At 35.7% G+C, this 16,213-nt stretch overlaps 1 protein-coding gene across 3 annotated transcripts; it reads right to left on the reverse strand.

Annotated features, from left to right (window-relative positions):
- Nucleotides 1-893: 893 nt before the first annotated feature.
- LOC115697744 (serine/threonine-protein kinase CTR1) lies at nucleotides 894-15,860 on the reverse strand. Of its 3 annotated transcripts, XM_061105250.1 has the most exons (18): nucleotides 15,485-15,855; nucleotides 14,005-15,268; nucleotides 12,309-12,607; nucleotides 12,071-12,215; nucleotides 11,331-11,443; nucleotides 10,853-11,040; nucleotides 9,830-10,006; nucleotides 9,492-9,713; nucleotides 9,352-9,392; nucleotides 8,544-8,612; nucleotides 7,318-7,418; nucleotides 7,094-7,178; nucleotides 6,910-7,008; nucleotides 6,714-6,782; nucleotides 5,888-6,019; nucleotides 5,654-5,748; nucleotides 5,092-5,235; nucleotides 894-1,165 (listed from the first exon to the last, which is right to left on the reverse strand). In XM_061105250.1, exons 2-17 carry the CDS (start codon nucleotides 15,067-15,069, stop codon nucleotides 5,139-5,141), a joined length of 2,997 nt encoding a protein of 998 aa, XP_060961233.1. In that variant the 5' UTR covers nucleotides 15,070-15,268; nucleotides 15,485-15,855; the 3' UTR covers nucleotides 894-1,165; nucleotides 5,092-5,138. The 3 variants fall into 3 exon arrangements, with proteins under 3 accessions (XP_060961233.1, XP_030480726.1, XP_060961235.1); XM_030624866.2 differs by lacking the exon at nucleotides 894-1,165 and having other exon boundaries at nucleotides 4,757-5,235; XM_061105252.1 differs by lacking the exons at nucleotides 894-1,165; nucleotides 5,092-5,235; nucleotides 5,654-5,748 and having other exon boundaries at nucleotides 5,942-6,080; nucleotides 15,485-15,860.
- Nucleotides 15,861-16,213: the final 353 nt, after the last annotated feature.

Below are 16,213 nucleotides of genomic sequence, written 5' to 3' on the forward strand. Positions count from 1 at the left end.
AGATTTAAGGCAAGGTTAGTTGTCAAGGGTTTCACTCAGATTGAAGATATCGATTATAATGAGATTTTTCTCTCCAGTGGTTAAGCAAGCTTCAATTAGAACCATGATGGCAAAGGCAGCAAGCATGGACTTAGAGACTGAACAGATGGATGTAAGAACAACTTTCTTGCATGGTGAGTTAGAAGAGGAAATCTATATGCAACTGCCTGGGGGCTTTGACAATGGGAATCTAGATGATGTATGCTTACTTAAGAAGTCTCTTTATGGCCTCAAGCAGACACCTAGGCAATGGAACTTGAGGTTTGACACTTATATGCAGAATATTGGATACACTAAAAGCAAGTATGACTCATGTGTGTATTTCAACAATCAAACTTGTTTGCTACTCTATGTTGATGATATATTGATCTTTAGCAAAGCAAAGTCAGAGATTGACAAGCTGAAAAGGAAACTCAGTGATGAGTTTGAGATGAAAGATCTGGGCAAAGCAAAGAGAATTCTTGGGATAGACATAAAGAGACCTGAGCCTGGCATGATAGTACTTTCTCAAGCTGCCTACCTATAGAAAGTATTGAACAAGTTTGGCATGGTCAAGTGCAAACCAGTTGCAACACCTCTTGCTCAACACTTCAAGTTGTCTGCATCTCAGTCACCAAAAACAGTTGCAGAAAGAGCCAAGATGAGCAATGTTCCCTATGCAAGTTGTGTTGGGAGTCTCATGTACTCCATGGTGTGTTCTAGACCTAACTTAGCTCATGCCATGAGTGTAGTCAACAGGGACATTTCAGACCTAGGCCCTGAACATTAGGAAGCACTGAAATGGATTATGAGGTACCTGAAAGGTACTCTAGACGCCAGTATTGTGTAACGCCCGTATTTTATAATAATAATAATAATACTTGAAAAATTAATTTTTTTTAATAATTTATATATTAATAATCACATGGATCGGGATCCCGAGTAACAAAATACTAGTTAAAAGTATTTTACTAATATGTACATATATATATTCTCTTTTTTTTTTTTTTACTTTAGCGGACAAGCATAATCAAAATACAGACTCCAAAATACTAATAAATCGAAACACTCTAGGTTGCACTGCCGCGATATGTACAATCATGCCGAGTTCCACCTCACTGTTCCTCCAGCTTTGCTTTTCCTTTACCTACACAAGGTAGCAAACTGATGAGTCAACAGACTCAGTAAGATATGCAAGAAAATATAAAAATAACACGCTGCCAGCTTTATGATTAAGCTGCCCTGAGCTTAACAACGAAGCTCACCAAATGGTTAAGAACGTTCTTAAGGGTAGTACGACTACTATACCAAATGCACTAAAGTACCAACTCTGTACTTGTGTTGGTAGAGTCCTAACTGTACTCCCAGGAATTACTAAGTGTTGTACCACGAACACGACGTACCCTGGGTACTCGTGTTGGTAACACCGTAACCACATTAATATTCAAAATAAACATATACATTCATATATATATTCTTACGCTATCTTACCTCGTTCCTTGCTCAAGTGTGCCGGTCAGCCTGAGTGGAAGTGCAGCTCGACGTTTTACAGGGCCCTAAACCATAATGTTTAAAATCCAATGAGAGACTCGCTAAAACACTTATCGGGGATTTAAAATAGAAACTAAACTTAACCCTATCGATAAATAGGATGCCAATACCCTAAATTACTTAAAAACGGGAAAAACTAGGGCTCGGGAAAAAGCCCCAACCGGCAGGCCGGTTCCCAACCGGAAGTCCGGTTCCTGGGACCAACCGATCGGCCAAGGTAACAGGCCCCAGGAACCGGAATTCCGGTTCTGAGCTGGGAACCCAAAAATTCTTCCCCCTTAATTCAAAACAACCCCAAACTTCACAATAACTTCCAGAACACCTGTAAACATCATACTAGATCAATCCCAATCAATAAAACTCAGCAATTCACACAGATTTTCAATCCACCATTAGAGAGCTAAGTTTGAGTTCACAAACTCAAACCTTGCTCAAACCTTAAATTAACCTTCAATTTCAATTCAAATGAGCTCAAACAACCTAAAACCATTCCCAGAATACCAAGTTATACCATTTCAATCCACACAGCCACCTAGAACCTAAATTCACATGTAAAAACCTAACCTAGACTAAAGAAAACTTAAGAGAGGAGAGCAAGAGGAAATACCTTGAATTGGAACTTCAAACTCAACTAGAATTCAAAGATTTCAGCAAGAAATAACCTCCTTCCTTGCTGGTTGATGGATCGAAAGAGAGAGGGAAAAGAGAGATGAAAATGGAAACTTCACTACTAAGCTTCTTCTAACTCATCTCCTTGTTTTCTTTCTTTTATTAATTAATTTTTTTTTTAAAATCAAAGTCAATATAATAAAAGGCAGCCATTAATCACTAAAAGCCAAAACAAGGGTTTTAGGAAGAAAAGACCTAATTACCCTTCTAACTAATAAAGCTAGACACCAACCCCCAAGGGCAAATTGGTCATTTACCACACCCCGAAAATACCAACTCCGCTAAAACCTAGCAATGATATCCCAAAAAATATTCTAAACCATATAATACAATTCTCTAAAGGCCCCAACGTCGCTTTCCACCGCTTCCGAACACAAACACAGGAATTGGATAATTAAACATAAAATAGCATAAAAACATATATGATATATAAAATATATTTCTAAAATATGCATTCCATAATTATTAATACATAAACCTTAAATAATTAATAATACAAAGTACTATTCATAGGCGGTCTTTACATATTGTGTCCAGTAAGGAGAACCAGTACAAGGAAGAAATCATTGGTTTTGTGGACTCAGATTTTGCAGCAAACCTAGACAGTAGAAGGAGCCTAACAGGGTTAGTGTTCACTACTCTTGAGGGCTGCATCAGTTGGAAATCTAACCTACAGAAAGTGGTAGCCTTATCATCAACACAAGCTGAATACATGGCTGTTACAGAAGCCATCAAGGAGGCTATATGGCTTAAGGGGTTGACAGAAGAGTTGGGTTTCAAATCTAAGGACATCACAGTTTATTGTGACAATCAAAGTGCTTTACATCTCATGAAAAATCCAATGTTTCATGAGAGGTCAAAGCACATTGATATCAAGTTACACTTCATAAGGGATACGTGTCATCCAAGAAGGTGCAAGTGAAGAAAATAAGCACACATGATAACCTTGCAGGTATTTTCACTAAAAGTGTAACTAGATACAAGTTTAGGCACTGTTTAAACTTGTTGTGCATTCAGGACAATTAATGTCCCCACTCATTTCTTTTGGATCAGAGTTTAAGTGAGTCTAATCAGGTAGGTGGAATTGTTGGGATTAAACTCACTTAACCTATCAAGTCAGTATGTCCATCCATTTGCTCATCAGATGAATCTGAAGAAAGCCGCTGCTATCTATAACAGTTGTCTTTAATACCAACCTAAAGGGAACCCCACCAACAATTATACATAGGTGTTCCTCTATTCACAAAGAGAGTTCTGAGTTCTGAGTGCTGATCTTTAATCTCCAAAAGCTCATACTTTAGCTTCAGTTTAGAGAGAGAGAGAGAGTCCAAGATCATAGTGAGTGTGTGTGGAGGGATGTAATGGGAGTATCACTCTTGAAGTGATTTCCCTCAATGTGAGACATTTTTTTGTAATACTTTACTGTGTTGAGTTGTAATCTTGGGCTCATTCTATTGTGTTCTACTGACTATTCCTATTCAATAAAGATCCATCATTCATCCATTTTCGAGCTAAATTTTCTTTATCTTTTTTTTTTTTCAATTAAGTTCAAGTTATGGTTTTGTGATTAGTTTTAGTTTTGAATTGTGTTTCTTAGACATTGTTACTGCCGTAACAACCTATTTTAAGGGTGAGAATTCACCACAGACATATCGAGCTCTCATCAAGCTCAACGCTTATACACTGTACAAACACTACCAAGATTTTATCAAACCGACCGAGCATTAATGGAAAAAAAATTGCAAAAAAATGTATAGATTAAACTCAAGTCAAAATCAAACATATTTGAACAAAAAATCCAAACCAAGCCATTAATGTATATCAAACTCTAAAACTAAAAACTAAAAGCAACATATTTGGGGTTCAATATTTAGCTTCGGGGATGAAGGAGGAGGCGAGGGTTCCACTCGTCGTCATTGCAGGGTTTGGGACTCGTTGCAAGCATCATGTGTGAGGAGTCAAGGTTTAGGGATTTCGTTCAACAAATACAGTGAGAAAAGGAGAGAATGTGAAAAGTTTAGAGAGAAAGTGAGATAAATTATGAGAAGTATTGTGAACAACAAGATACATTAGCATATTTTTTGAGTAATATTATATGGGATTTTTTTTGTCACTAGGTGGAAGAGTAAGTATAAAAACTCAAATTTAGCATGTATCAAATATCTGAAAAGTATGCTTGAGGGAAGAGATTTCCAATTGTTAATTTGAGGACCATTTTTCCAAATTTTATATTAATGGGAATATTTTTGCAATACATAGAAACTCAAATTTACCCTTTAAAATCACAGCAGCACTTATTTTTTTTTCTGCATACAAAATTAGTTTAATAGCAATGAGTAAATCACACACAAAATTCACACACTTATATGGTAAATTATTTTTAATAAGTAGGATCCATCTTAAATGAAAATAATTGTTTGAAATTATTTGTTACATAAGTGTATATTAAGTTTGTGTGTGATTTATGTGTGTATATATTATAATACAATAAAAAACGGGTTATATCTAAAATTTCCACTTCGGTAACGACCCTGTTCGGGCTATTGATTAGATTATAAGATCATAGTACAGAGTGCATGAGAATATATAATGTATGGTAGTACAGCCATGGGAACCATATCAGTAAAGCCAAAATACAAGCCTAAGTCCATTTTCATCTTCTAAGATGATAAGAAGTCAACAATAGAAACTAGGCATATAAGAGAACTATATTGAAAAAAAAAAAGTTATGCTTTCCCATCGAGAACCTTATAGATAAGAAAGGCTTTAATTAAATTGCCTTTAGGGATGGGGAACAAGCAATAGAGTCTCTAAATATAATAATTAAAGGATTTAGTTAAGATCATCACTCACTGGCATGTTTAAAGGACAGTGAATGGTGTGGTACCCATTTTAGCATTTTATGTTCCACTCATCTGCATCAATTGCAGCGGAGACTTGAGCAACTTCTTTAGCGAGTTGACTATGCTACCGAAAGATGGACGTTGACTAGGATCACTGCCAAATAATAAAGGAAATTCACATTAAGCAAGCAAAATAAGTGACTTAGGAAGATACTAATTCCTTCCTCTCTATGTGTGTATACTATTTTTCTTTCAAAGGAAGGAAAAGTAATGAAATTGGCTAAAGCATCTAAAGCCTAGAAGAAGACTCAGTTCAAACTTCAGGACGTTTCATATTCAACCACTTCGAACTTATGAGCTAGTGCTGGGACTTGGTCATTTTGTAACAGTTATTAAGAAAAATAATATATGTATCAAGAACACAACATGCAAATCTGAAACGATATAAGAAGCATAAAAATAAAGGACAAAACAAATAGGCGAAGCTTTAGCTATATGCCTTCACCCGGTTTATCTACTTTTAACAGAACAAGCATTAACATAAATTGACTTGTGAGATTCTGTAGACTTACTCAGCCCAGCAAGACTCCATGAGGGAAGCCAACAATGGCGAAGTATTAGGTGGGATGGCTAGCCTTCTGTTCTGAAAAGCGACAGCTCCGACTACCTGAAAAATGGCAATTATTAACTCAATTAGTTTTAAGAGAAAATTCTTACTTTTCTTTGGTCCAAACCAAAAACAAGAAGGAGATAGGAGGAGGTTTGGAATTCACACCTAAAGAAAACTAATGTAATTATTATGGTACCTGGGCAGGACTAAGTCCATTCCAAGGTTGCTGCATGGTCACAAGCTCCCACAGAATCACCCCAAAACTATAAACATCAGACTTCTCATTGGAGGGCTCTCCTCGAAGGAATTCCGGAGCCATCCACTCAGGCTGAAAAGAAAAGCAAGAGAGTTACATGTTGAATGATGCACTTGCCAAGTAAAATCTCAACCTGCAAAATTTTGATGGAGATATTTGACTACATGGAGAGACCAAAAATAAGCTAGCATTTATGCTGGAAAGGAAATACAGTCACAAAGTTTCTTCTCATTTTATGTTTTAAACAAAATTACATAATAAGAATAGGTTTTAACTGGTCCTATATATGCTTCTCCTAAGAGAGAAGTTTAGTAAACAAGATCACATATAAAATGATGATCACCTCTCTCTCTCTCTCTCTCTCTCTCTCTCTCTCTCCCTCTCTCTCTCTCTCTCAATTCTTTGTCACAACTCTTGCATGAAAATATAGGATTGGGGTTAATATCCTCTACAAGGACCAGTGGATGATGACATCTATAATATTACGTTCAACACATTTATAGCAATATAAACAAGATCCTTTTAATACAAGTTAGCAAAAGATACCAAACTTTAATCAAACTCAAAAGTACCCAAAAATAAACGCTATAAATATATAGATAGCCTAAAAGAAAAAGACAATTGAATAACAGAAAATAAAAATTGAGGTAGTTATTTAACAGATAAAATACAATCGAAAATAAAAACAACAAAACAATATTTTTTTAGGGTACTGAATTACAATACAGTAAGAAAAAAATAGAAGAAAACATAGAGAGAAGCTTACTGTCCCAGCAACAGACTTCGATGATATAAATGTGTTTGCTTTAAATCTAGACAGCCCAAAGTCACAGACCTGCAATAAAACCATTAAATCAGGTGACTAGTCGCAAAGGGAACTTCTCTAACCAAACCTTAAGACTCAAAAAAGAAAAGAAAAAAACAAAAACAAAATACAGTGCCTAAAAGCAATCTAATGTTACCTTAACTGTCCAATTTTTATCAACCAACAAATTTGGAGATTTGAGATCCCAATGCACTACAGGTGGGCTTAAACAATGCAAATAATTGATACCCTTGGCCTGCATCCATATTAGATTATGAGGTGTTGTTAACATAAACAGACAAACGAGGCAATAGTAATAATAATTAATAACTAATACAAACCACATCAAGCGCCATGCGTAATCGTCGCCTTTGATCCATAATTTCACCAGAAGCTGGCCTGTGTATAAGGCGAAATAGGCTACCCCTGTAGAACACCGAAATTGTACAGATTAGCGCAAATAAACGTTCAAGAATACTCTATAAGAGGAAGCTATTGTGAACTATTACTATTTCATAATGTTTTCACCAAATGAACAAACCAAAAATATGAAACTGCAAATAACCTTGGCAAATATTCAGTTACTATTGACAAATGTGGACGCTTCGTAACTGCACCCATGAAAAGAACTACATTTGGATGACGAACGCGTTTCATTATTGCAACCTGACATGTTGTGAAAGACAATTCAAGTCGTAGCCACATGACAGAGATAAATTGACAATGAAACCCAAAAAAAATCATTTGAATCAGGAGGACATTACAATCACAGCAATACAGCAATCCACATGAACTGTCAACATTAAAATGGACTATATTACAAGATTATTCAAGCTAGCACAATATTGTTTGCAAAATTCACCACCAAACACTAGGGCAAGTTTTGAGATCTTTTCAAAACAAATACTTGCATGAAAAATCAAAAAATTAAAACTAGTGCGGTTTGTTCCTACAATACCCACAAGTACTCCCAACTTAATTAAAATATGTCAAGGAGCTGAGTGGAGTTTCCAATATCATCTTTCCATAGCCAAATAAATATATATTTTATGCTCACCCCCAATCTGGAAGTGGAAATAAGTAAGATAAGAGATCAAATTCCTTCCCAAGTCGCATGTCATAATTTTGTAGCTATGTTCTAAACACTGAAGGGTACTAGAAGGGACCAATACTTTCACCAAGTAGTAGCAAGAATATAAAACACAACTCAATACAATCACTGCTAGTATTAAAGTGAATTTACAATTAGAAGAATATTCACACCTCTCCCCAAAAACCATTCCTCTATTTAAATAAAACTTACTGCTACTTTTAGGCAAACTTTCACACTCCCCTATACAGATTTAATACAAGATATAAGTAACTGTTTCTACAAAATATCTCACTTCCCATTGTGCCTAGAACAACTCTACACTGCCTCAAATCTCTCCTGCCTAGTATGGGAAAACTGATTGGGGGCCTAACAGGTACACTAACACACATCAACAGCAACTACAAGATGCAGAACAGAATTAAAACAGAGATAATTAGGCTGGCAAACTAAGAGAATAATGAAAATAATAATAGAAACAAAGTGAGTTGTAGTCTGAATTCTTATTTGGATTTGAGTTCAATAACAATTGAACCAGCGCTATGATGTCATCACACAGATAATGAAATGTGCTGCCAGTTTCAACTTTCTAGGTTTCACATTGTACCTCTCTCAAACATCGCTTGAGTTTCTCATCATGAAATCCTGACCAGTCATGACCTTAACAATTTAGTGTTCAACTATTAGGTTTTGATACGTACCTCTCTCAAAAACTCCTTCAGTTGATCATCATGAAAATCCTGAACAGTCAGGACCTTAACGGCAACATCCTGCATTGTGGCAGCAGCATTGATCTTAGCAACTGAGGCCAATGTAGCAGTTAAAAATGAAGTTGCTAATAATACAAGATATCTCAACATTCAAAGAAAATAATTTGAAAGAAAAAAAAAATTGTGGCTAAACAGCTTTGGGATGGTCATCTTTATAAAAAAAGCGTCCTTGTATTAAAAAAAATAATAAAGAGTATAAAGAACCACTTTAGATTTACTAGAGCATTCAATAGGCTAGACACTTGTGTGGATCTGTATAAAGCAGCACATCCCAGTTAACTTGCAAGCCAACTCTTAGAGTGTATAAAGGATGCTCTGTTATGTTCACTAAGGCAGTAAGTACATGATTAATATTGCTGTTCAAAGATAATGAAAGAGCATAGGGAAAGGAAAACTTTAAATAAGGAGCTATCAGCTCCAATGTGACTTAAAAAAGTGCTAGTACAAGACAATGAGAGAAAGAGAGAGTGCAATACAAGTATAAAAATGAAGTCACATGCACATAGAGAATACAGGAGCAGTGAGGCTCCAAGAGCGAGTAATTTGTGGCCATGCAAGTTTTACCTACTATGGGCTATAACATGTTTGAATGAAACCAAAAATGAACAATGCTTACACAGAAACCCATTTTCCCTCAAAGTAGATGCTTTATATTATTTCCCTCAAAAGAAATGGTTTTTTGCACCAAATTTAGTGGAAGTAAACATCCCAATAATAGAGAAAAAAGATGGTTACTAACCGATCCGTGCCATTCTGCACGATGCACAGTACCAAATGACCCTGGAAGGGAAAAAAAAATTAACATGATTACATTTCAGAAAAGAAACTAAAAGCAAATCTATGACAGTTTATTTTCTAAAAAAAGTCAAAAGGATATACCAGCACCAACACGCTCCTTGATATGAAGTTCATCCCATGAGATCTCAAGCCAGTCCATTGCAAGAGATGGCTCAAGAATCAAGTACCGGGGAATGGTTACACTTATTGCAGGAAACATGGCTTGACTTTCAAGTTCACTGTCAGCCTCCTTCGAATCCGTTTGTCTAGACAAGCTTGCGCTTACTTTTGCTTGCTTGACACTATCACTGATCAATTGATTTCCTGATTTGATGAAACACATTTTTTTATCAAGTTTCGATACAACAAATTTGTCCTAAATCAACTTTAGAATGTATATACTGATGATACAGCAGCATCAAGAACTTCAAAAACTTTACCCTGGATAGATGTCATCATGGAGCTCTGAGCAGGACATTTTTCAGTCCCTTTCAACTCCAAGGACATCAGAGATGATTTCTTTACGAGACTGTCTTTCTTAATAAGACCACATCTAACACCCATTAAATCTTTGAAAAAATCACTTTCCTTAATTTTCTGACTTTCTGTCCCACAACCTGCAAACGATTGAAATACAACTAATTTTAATCAGTTTGGAGGTAGTTGAGGAAGAGATGAAGCAGACTAGGATAACATAAGTAAATGCAGGCTGAATAGTGGACCATATAATTTTAAAACAGATATAAATAGCTAGTACTTCATACGAGTACACACATATATGACAAGGTCACAATTTGAAACGCAGTGGTAACAATCCACTGCTGTTAGAAATTATGAGGAAAACAAGGTTGTCTTTTAAAGAGAGCAATTACAACAGGAAAGAAAAATAATTAAAAGCAAATATTTGATAGCTTCTACTTTCCTACATTCTTAATTTTTATAACTTTTACCAACCATATTTACACAAGAAACAGATCCTAGAATATCCCTAGGATAGTGACTAGAATCAAGGCCTTGTAATGACTGAATTTTCAAGAAAATACAGAAGTCGGATGTATTAAATATATCAGCACTATTTTCAACTGCACCATTGTGAAGAAACTAAATGTCATAACGCATTACTAATATTTAACCCTATAGTAAATGCTGCATTCTCTCTGCGGAATAAAAGTACATTTTCCTTTGTTTTTGACTCATCATTGGTGATTTCAAGCAACAAACCAAATAAACACAACATATCATAGTACCGCTACAATGCCATTACAAAGGAAAAATTGCTGCTCCATTTATTGCTCTTAATGGCATAACATTAGCAGGCTTTATTTGAAAACTTTCGAACCTACACAAATCTGAGTTAATCTTCTAGGCAATATGTAACTTATTTATTAGTCACAATCCTAAATGTCAGTCATACAGCTTGTGATGCACTGAAACACTCTCAAGTTATGCAAGTCAAATCATACCCGAATATGGATCTTCAGGAGAAGTGTGTGAATTGGTGGAGTGAGAACCATCCATGTAAGGTTGTTGAAATTCTTTAAGATGAGAAATTTGTAATGGTGAAGGCACTGAAGAAAGAAATCCTCCATTGATTGAGGAATCTGGACCATGAACATTTCCTGGTTCCCCAACTAAATCAACAACATATTCCCTGTAAACAAATATACACACATATATAAAGAGGCTGAAAGAGAATGAAGAGGATAAGAGAGAAACACCTGATCAACTTCTACAAAAATATTGAAACAGAACGGTGGATTACAATAAATTGATATGTGGGTAACTTGGTCATCATATTTTGAAAAGTCACCGAGGGCATTTTACTGTTGTTCCAGAACTAATTGAAATGATAGATCATGCAATGTGCCAGTTTAATTTCAAGCAAGGCTCCAAATTCAATCAGCAAAGGTAAAGCCTACAAGAACAGTTATAACAACAAACCTTGACTGCTTGGAATCTTCAATTTTAACAAGACAAGAAGATCGATGATCTGCCACACAATACTTGCACCCACGAGCTATCCTACAAGGTAAACCTATGTAGTCTGCCAGTTTCTGCAGATTAAACCAAGGACGTATTTAGTATTATCATAACAAGTAACACCTCATATACAAATGAACATACACTAATCTGCAATGCACAAGCAAAGCAGTTTAACATAAACTAACCAGTAATGTAGTTGAAAGGTTGAATAGTAAGTAAACATATACATTCACTTGCACAGTTCAGTAAGTGTGTGAACAGGGTTCATGAAAGAACCAATAATTTTTTAATGTTCGCCAAAATGTACATATTGTGTGGAGAATCTGTCTTCTACACACATACGATGAGAATCTTAAATCTAGTACATGGTAATTGTTGCTGACAAGTATCTTGTAATAGATCAAACTCAAACTAAATTCAAGAAGAACACAGATCAATTCAGTACACCATGTACTTCAAGTAACTATATGTAATAACAGAATCCTAGTAGCGTCATTGACAGAAAATAACTCTACAGACTGTGGAACCTTCCACAAAGACTCCCCTCTAGATACCTTAAATATCCACAAACATCATTCAAAATTCAAAATGCTATATATCTAATCAGCCAAACAAAAGAAAATTGCTACTTATGTCAAAGGTTTGCTTTGCCATTTTTGTATATCATAAATCAACAAATATGTAGTCCAATTTGTCACCTTGAAAAGAATCGCCCGGTGCCTGCAAAGTCCCATTGAAAGACTTCCAATGGGTACCACGATACATTTCTGAAACTCCTTCAACCTCTTGCTAACCAATTTCCAGTGCATGTGAAGATCCCCTTGCTCTACCGGAAAAGTGCCCCTTTAATGTTTTACAGGACACAGATAAAATTCAAGACAAATATCTCTGTTACTGAGCCCATAAAAAAAGATTAAAATATTTTTGAGTACATACCCCATATAGATGGCAACAAGTTTTCCTAATTTCTCCACCAAAACTAGAGTATTTTCTGAGGCACAATACAGCTCTTGCGCTTTATCTTCAAGCTCCTTAAGGCGTGAGTCTCCATATCTGTCAACAAGGATCACCTCCATGGATGTCTCACTTGGATCAATTGCTTTAAGTGACATCAATGGTGGTAGCCGTTTCCCTTCCTCCAAATCATTGCACATCACCCACAAATATGGGTTCATCCCCAAAATGTTGTAGAACCCATCTGATATCTTATCAGTGTAAGACAATGAGCCACTAACCTGGAAAGGTTCAAATTCATTTTTTAGTAAAGTCAGGTGGCATAATTACTCTATACAATTCAGGCAACAAAAAACAAAACCATGATCATGTATGCAAAACATTTTTATTTATTTTTCTTATATTCATTGCTGAAAAAAAAATTATAGAACCAAACTTTATTGAAAAGAAAGGAAACACTAGGGACAGTCCAGAATCTTGTTCATATCATAGATAGGGATGAGCCTCTCAAAAAGACAAAACACCAAAAACGTTAGATTTGTTAGCCCTATCAGCAAGACAATGAGCCCCATAACGCATTGATACACTTTTAATCCATTTTCCCGCCACATTCAACCCTTCCCACGAAACACATTCATAAGAGACAGTCAAATGAATGTCGTGCAAGTTAGATTTGGAAGAGTAAATACATTCCTGTCTAATTCTGTTCAATTTTATTAAGGAACAAACAATCCGATTGTGGAAGAGTAAATAAATTGGACAATTGAACTGGCAGCAAGTTGTTTATCTAAATCGCAATAGATTATTTCACTTTTTATCTCATTATTTTTATTTGTGGGATATTCTTAAAGTAGTTATATTTATTAGTAGTTATATTTATTAGTAGTTATATTTATTTATTTTTTGAATAAAAAAATTAGTAGTTATATCATTCGATTCATAATTTTTTATTTATATATAATAATAATAATAATAAAAAGTTTCATTGATGTGAATGAAGTTTTTTTTTTTTTTTCTAAATTAAATAAAAGATCATGGTCGCTAAAGTTATGGATGTTAAAGTTCCAACATTATATTGCTAAAAAAATCTAATATTATATGCTGTGTCATTTTATGTACTATTTAATTGAAACTTAATTTTAAATTGCAAGGAGGGAATATTCGAATTAGAGAACTCATCTTACAAAGAGGTGTATATCCAATATCAATAAGTTAAAACTTATAACTACATTAATATCACCTGTTTAAGCGACTTAGTATCATCAATCTAAATAAAATTATACATTAAAAATCTTTGTTTAGATCTTAGGAAAAGTTCTAAAAGATAAAATAGTATTTTTCTAAATTTATAAGAGATCTTTTTTTGGAAATATTATAGTTTTAATTTATTTTTCGTTTGAAATTGAATAACGGAAGATGATGAAATTAATTTGTTGGAATATTTTAAGCTCAACCAATAACATGTAATTTGTCATCACCCGTATATGCATTGTAACAAAGACAAGCTCGACCAATAAGAGTCGCGCATTCATTGCATTTTGAGTGAAGTTAAAGTCAGCAATACTACAGGTCAGAGATACATACATATACGCACTCAAACCCAAGAAGAATTAAATAATAATAATAATAACAACAAATGAAGTTGATATCCAATAGAAACTAGAAACGGCGTACGTACCCATAGGCGATACGAAACGGTTTCGGCATCAGAAGTTTCGGGCCCAGACACTTGCATTAGCAATGGCTCACTCGCAAGGCAAGCTTGAGAAGTAAGCCTTTTGGCCAGACTCAGCTGCAGATAGTAACTCTCTTTCGACCTCTGCGCCAAGCTACTAATATTTTCCCCCGATGATGAATCCACCTGATCTCTACTCTCATCACTACTACCGCCGCCGCCGCCACCAGCCCCACCTTGCTCCACCACTACATGATCATCATGCCTAGTCGAACAAGAAACCTTCGAGAGGCAGTCCTTAACAGACAAGTTCCCATCAAATGTTGTGATCCCAGAGAACAAGCTCCCCGCATAGCTACTCCCACTAGAAACCCTCGGCAACGAAACCTGCCGATCGAAATTCCTGTCCAAACTCCGATCCTTCACAACCGACGACCTCGTCGCCGGAGCCGGAGCCGGAACCACCGCAGAAGGTGGAATCTGCTCCGGCGGGAGAAGAAGCTCACGCTCCTCATCACAGGAGTATCGAGATGATACTAACTTATTACTATTAGTAGTAGTATTGGAACGGCGTTCGGCTTTCTTCTCTGCTAACCAATCGCAAAAGGCAGCGAAATGCTCTTCCTGTTGCTGCTGTTGCTGCCGTCGTTGGTGGTGTTGGTGGTGGTGGTGGTGGCTGTGGTTGTTGTGGTGATGATGATGATTATTATTATTTTTCTTGGTTTGGGATGATGACTTGTACTCGTGGCTCGTGAAAAGGTCGGATACAGCTGAAGCTTTGGCTGTGTTAACGGTGAAGTACTGATTCTTCGTTGTAGAAGTCGTTGTCGTTGATCTCGTAGTCGTAGCAGACGACAACGACTTATTAGTGTCGTTTTCGATACTAGTTGATAATACGGTGGGAGAAGAAGAAGAAGAAGAAGAAGTAGATGCGGTGGTGGTTGATGATGAGTTTATTATTACCTTTTTCCCGTGATCTTGATCAGGTGATGATGATTGTTTCGAAGATACATCGAATCTGCGATCCGGAAATTGCCTTGGGAAGAAGTAAGTTGTTCTGTGAGGCATATTTTCCTTTTCTTTTTTTTTCTTTTTAAATAAAATTCACGGGCCTCCTGAGCACTGCTTCTTTCTTCGCCACGAAACCTTTTCACGCGCTCACACGTGCGGAATAGCTTACTCTCGCACGTACGGCCTGCTCGGCTGATCAACCTCCGTCACCGTAATTCCTCTCTGATCAGATTCCGCCTCCCAACATCTCACGTTCCTGGCCATATGAAATAACAATAATTAAAATAAGAGAAAGAAATAAAACCAGTGATCATCAATATTAAAAACATCGATTCGATTAAGATTTTTCTCTTCTTTCTTCTTCTTCTGTAAATACATATATATATATATATAATTTTCTCTCCTTCGAAACACAGATCATTTACAGAGAAACAGATATATACAGAAATATATATATATTTATGTATATTACCTGAGATTATTGTAGGCTTAGAAATAAGAACCTCGATCGAATCGTTGGTGAAGGTACGGCAATGCACGATGAATATTAGAATAATCCAAAATTAAAGGACAATCACGATCAGAGCAAGGCAACTATATAATTCAATTAAATGGCGAATATATTTGAAGAGAAAAGTATTATAATTAACTAGAGTACTATAGTCTATCTATATATAGAGTGAGAAGAAAAATGAGGTTGCTTGTTGTGGATAGAGTAGAGAGAAAAGGCAATGGCATTAGAGAGAGAGAGAGAGAGAGAGAGAGAGAGATCTAATATGTGTTAACAGAAGTAGTATATTTTATTAGAGAGGAGAGAAATAGAAGAGAAGAGAAGAGAAGAAATGAGTGGGAAGAGTTTTGCCTGGAAAAACGAAAAATATTATAATAAAAAACTACAAAATAGTACGAAAGCAGCCAATGCTAAAAAGCGCTGGCTGTTCAATGCACACCCCCTTTTTATTAAGTACACGTAAAATTGATTTACCAATGCCGTTTTGACACGTCACCTCTCAGGTCTGTAGGACATGGGGTGCGCATGGCTGATGGCAGCGCACGATAGTGCTTCCTTTTAAAGTAAATAAATAAAAGGATAAATTGAAAAATATATTTTTTTTTATCCATTAATCAAAAATATTTTTATATTGTTTTTTTATTAGAATATGCCTACTTTTTTTGAGTGGATTGCCTAATATATTCTCAT

This window comes from Cannabis sativa, chromosome X (assembly GCF_029168945.1).
Source record: "Cannabis sativa cultivar Pink pepper isolate KNU-18-1 chromosome X, ASM2916894v1, whole genome shotgun sequence".
Classification (NCBI taxonomy): domain Eukaryota; kingdom Viridiplantae; phylum Streptophyta; class Magnoliopsida; order Rosales; family Cannabaceae; genus Cannabis; species Cannabis sativa.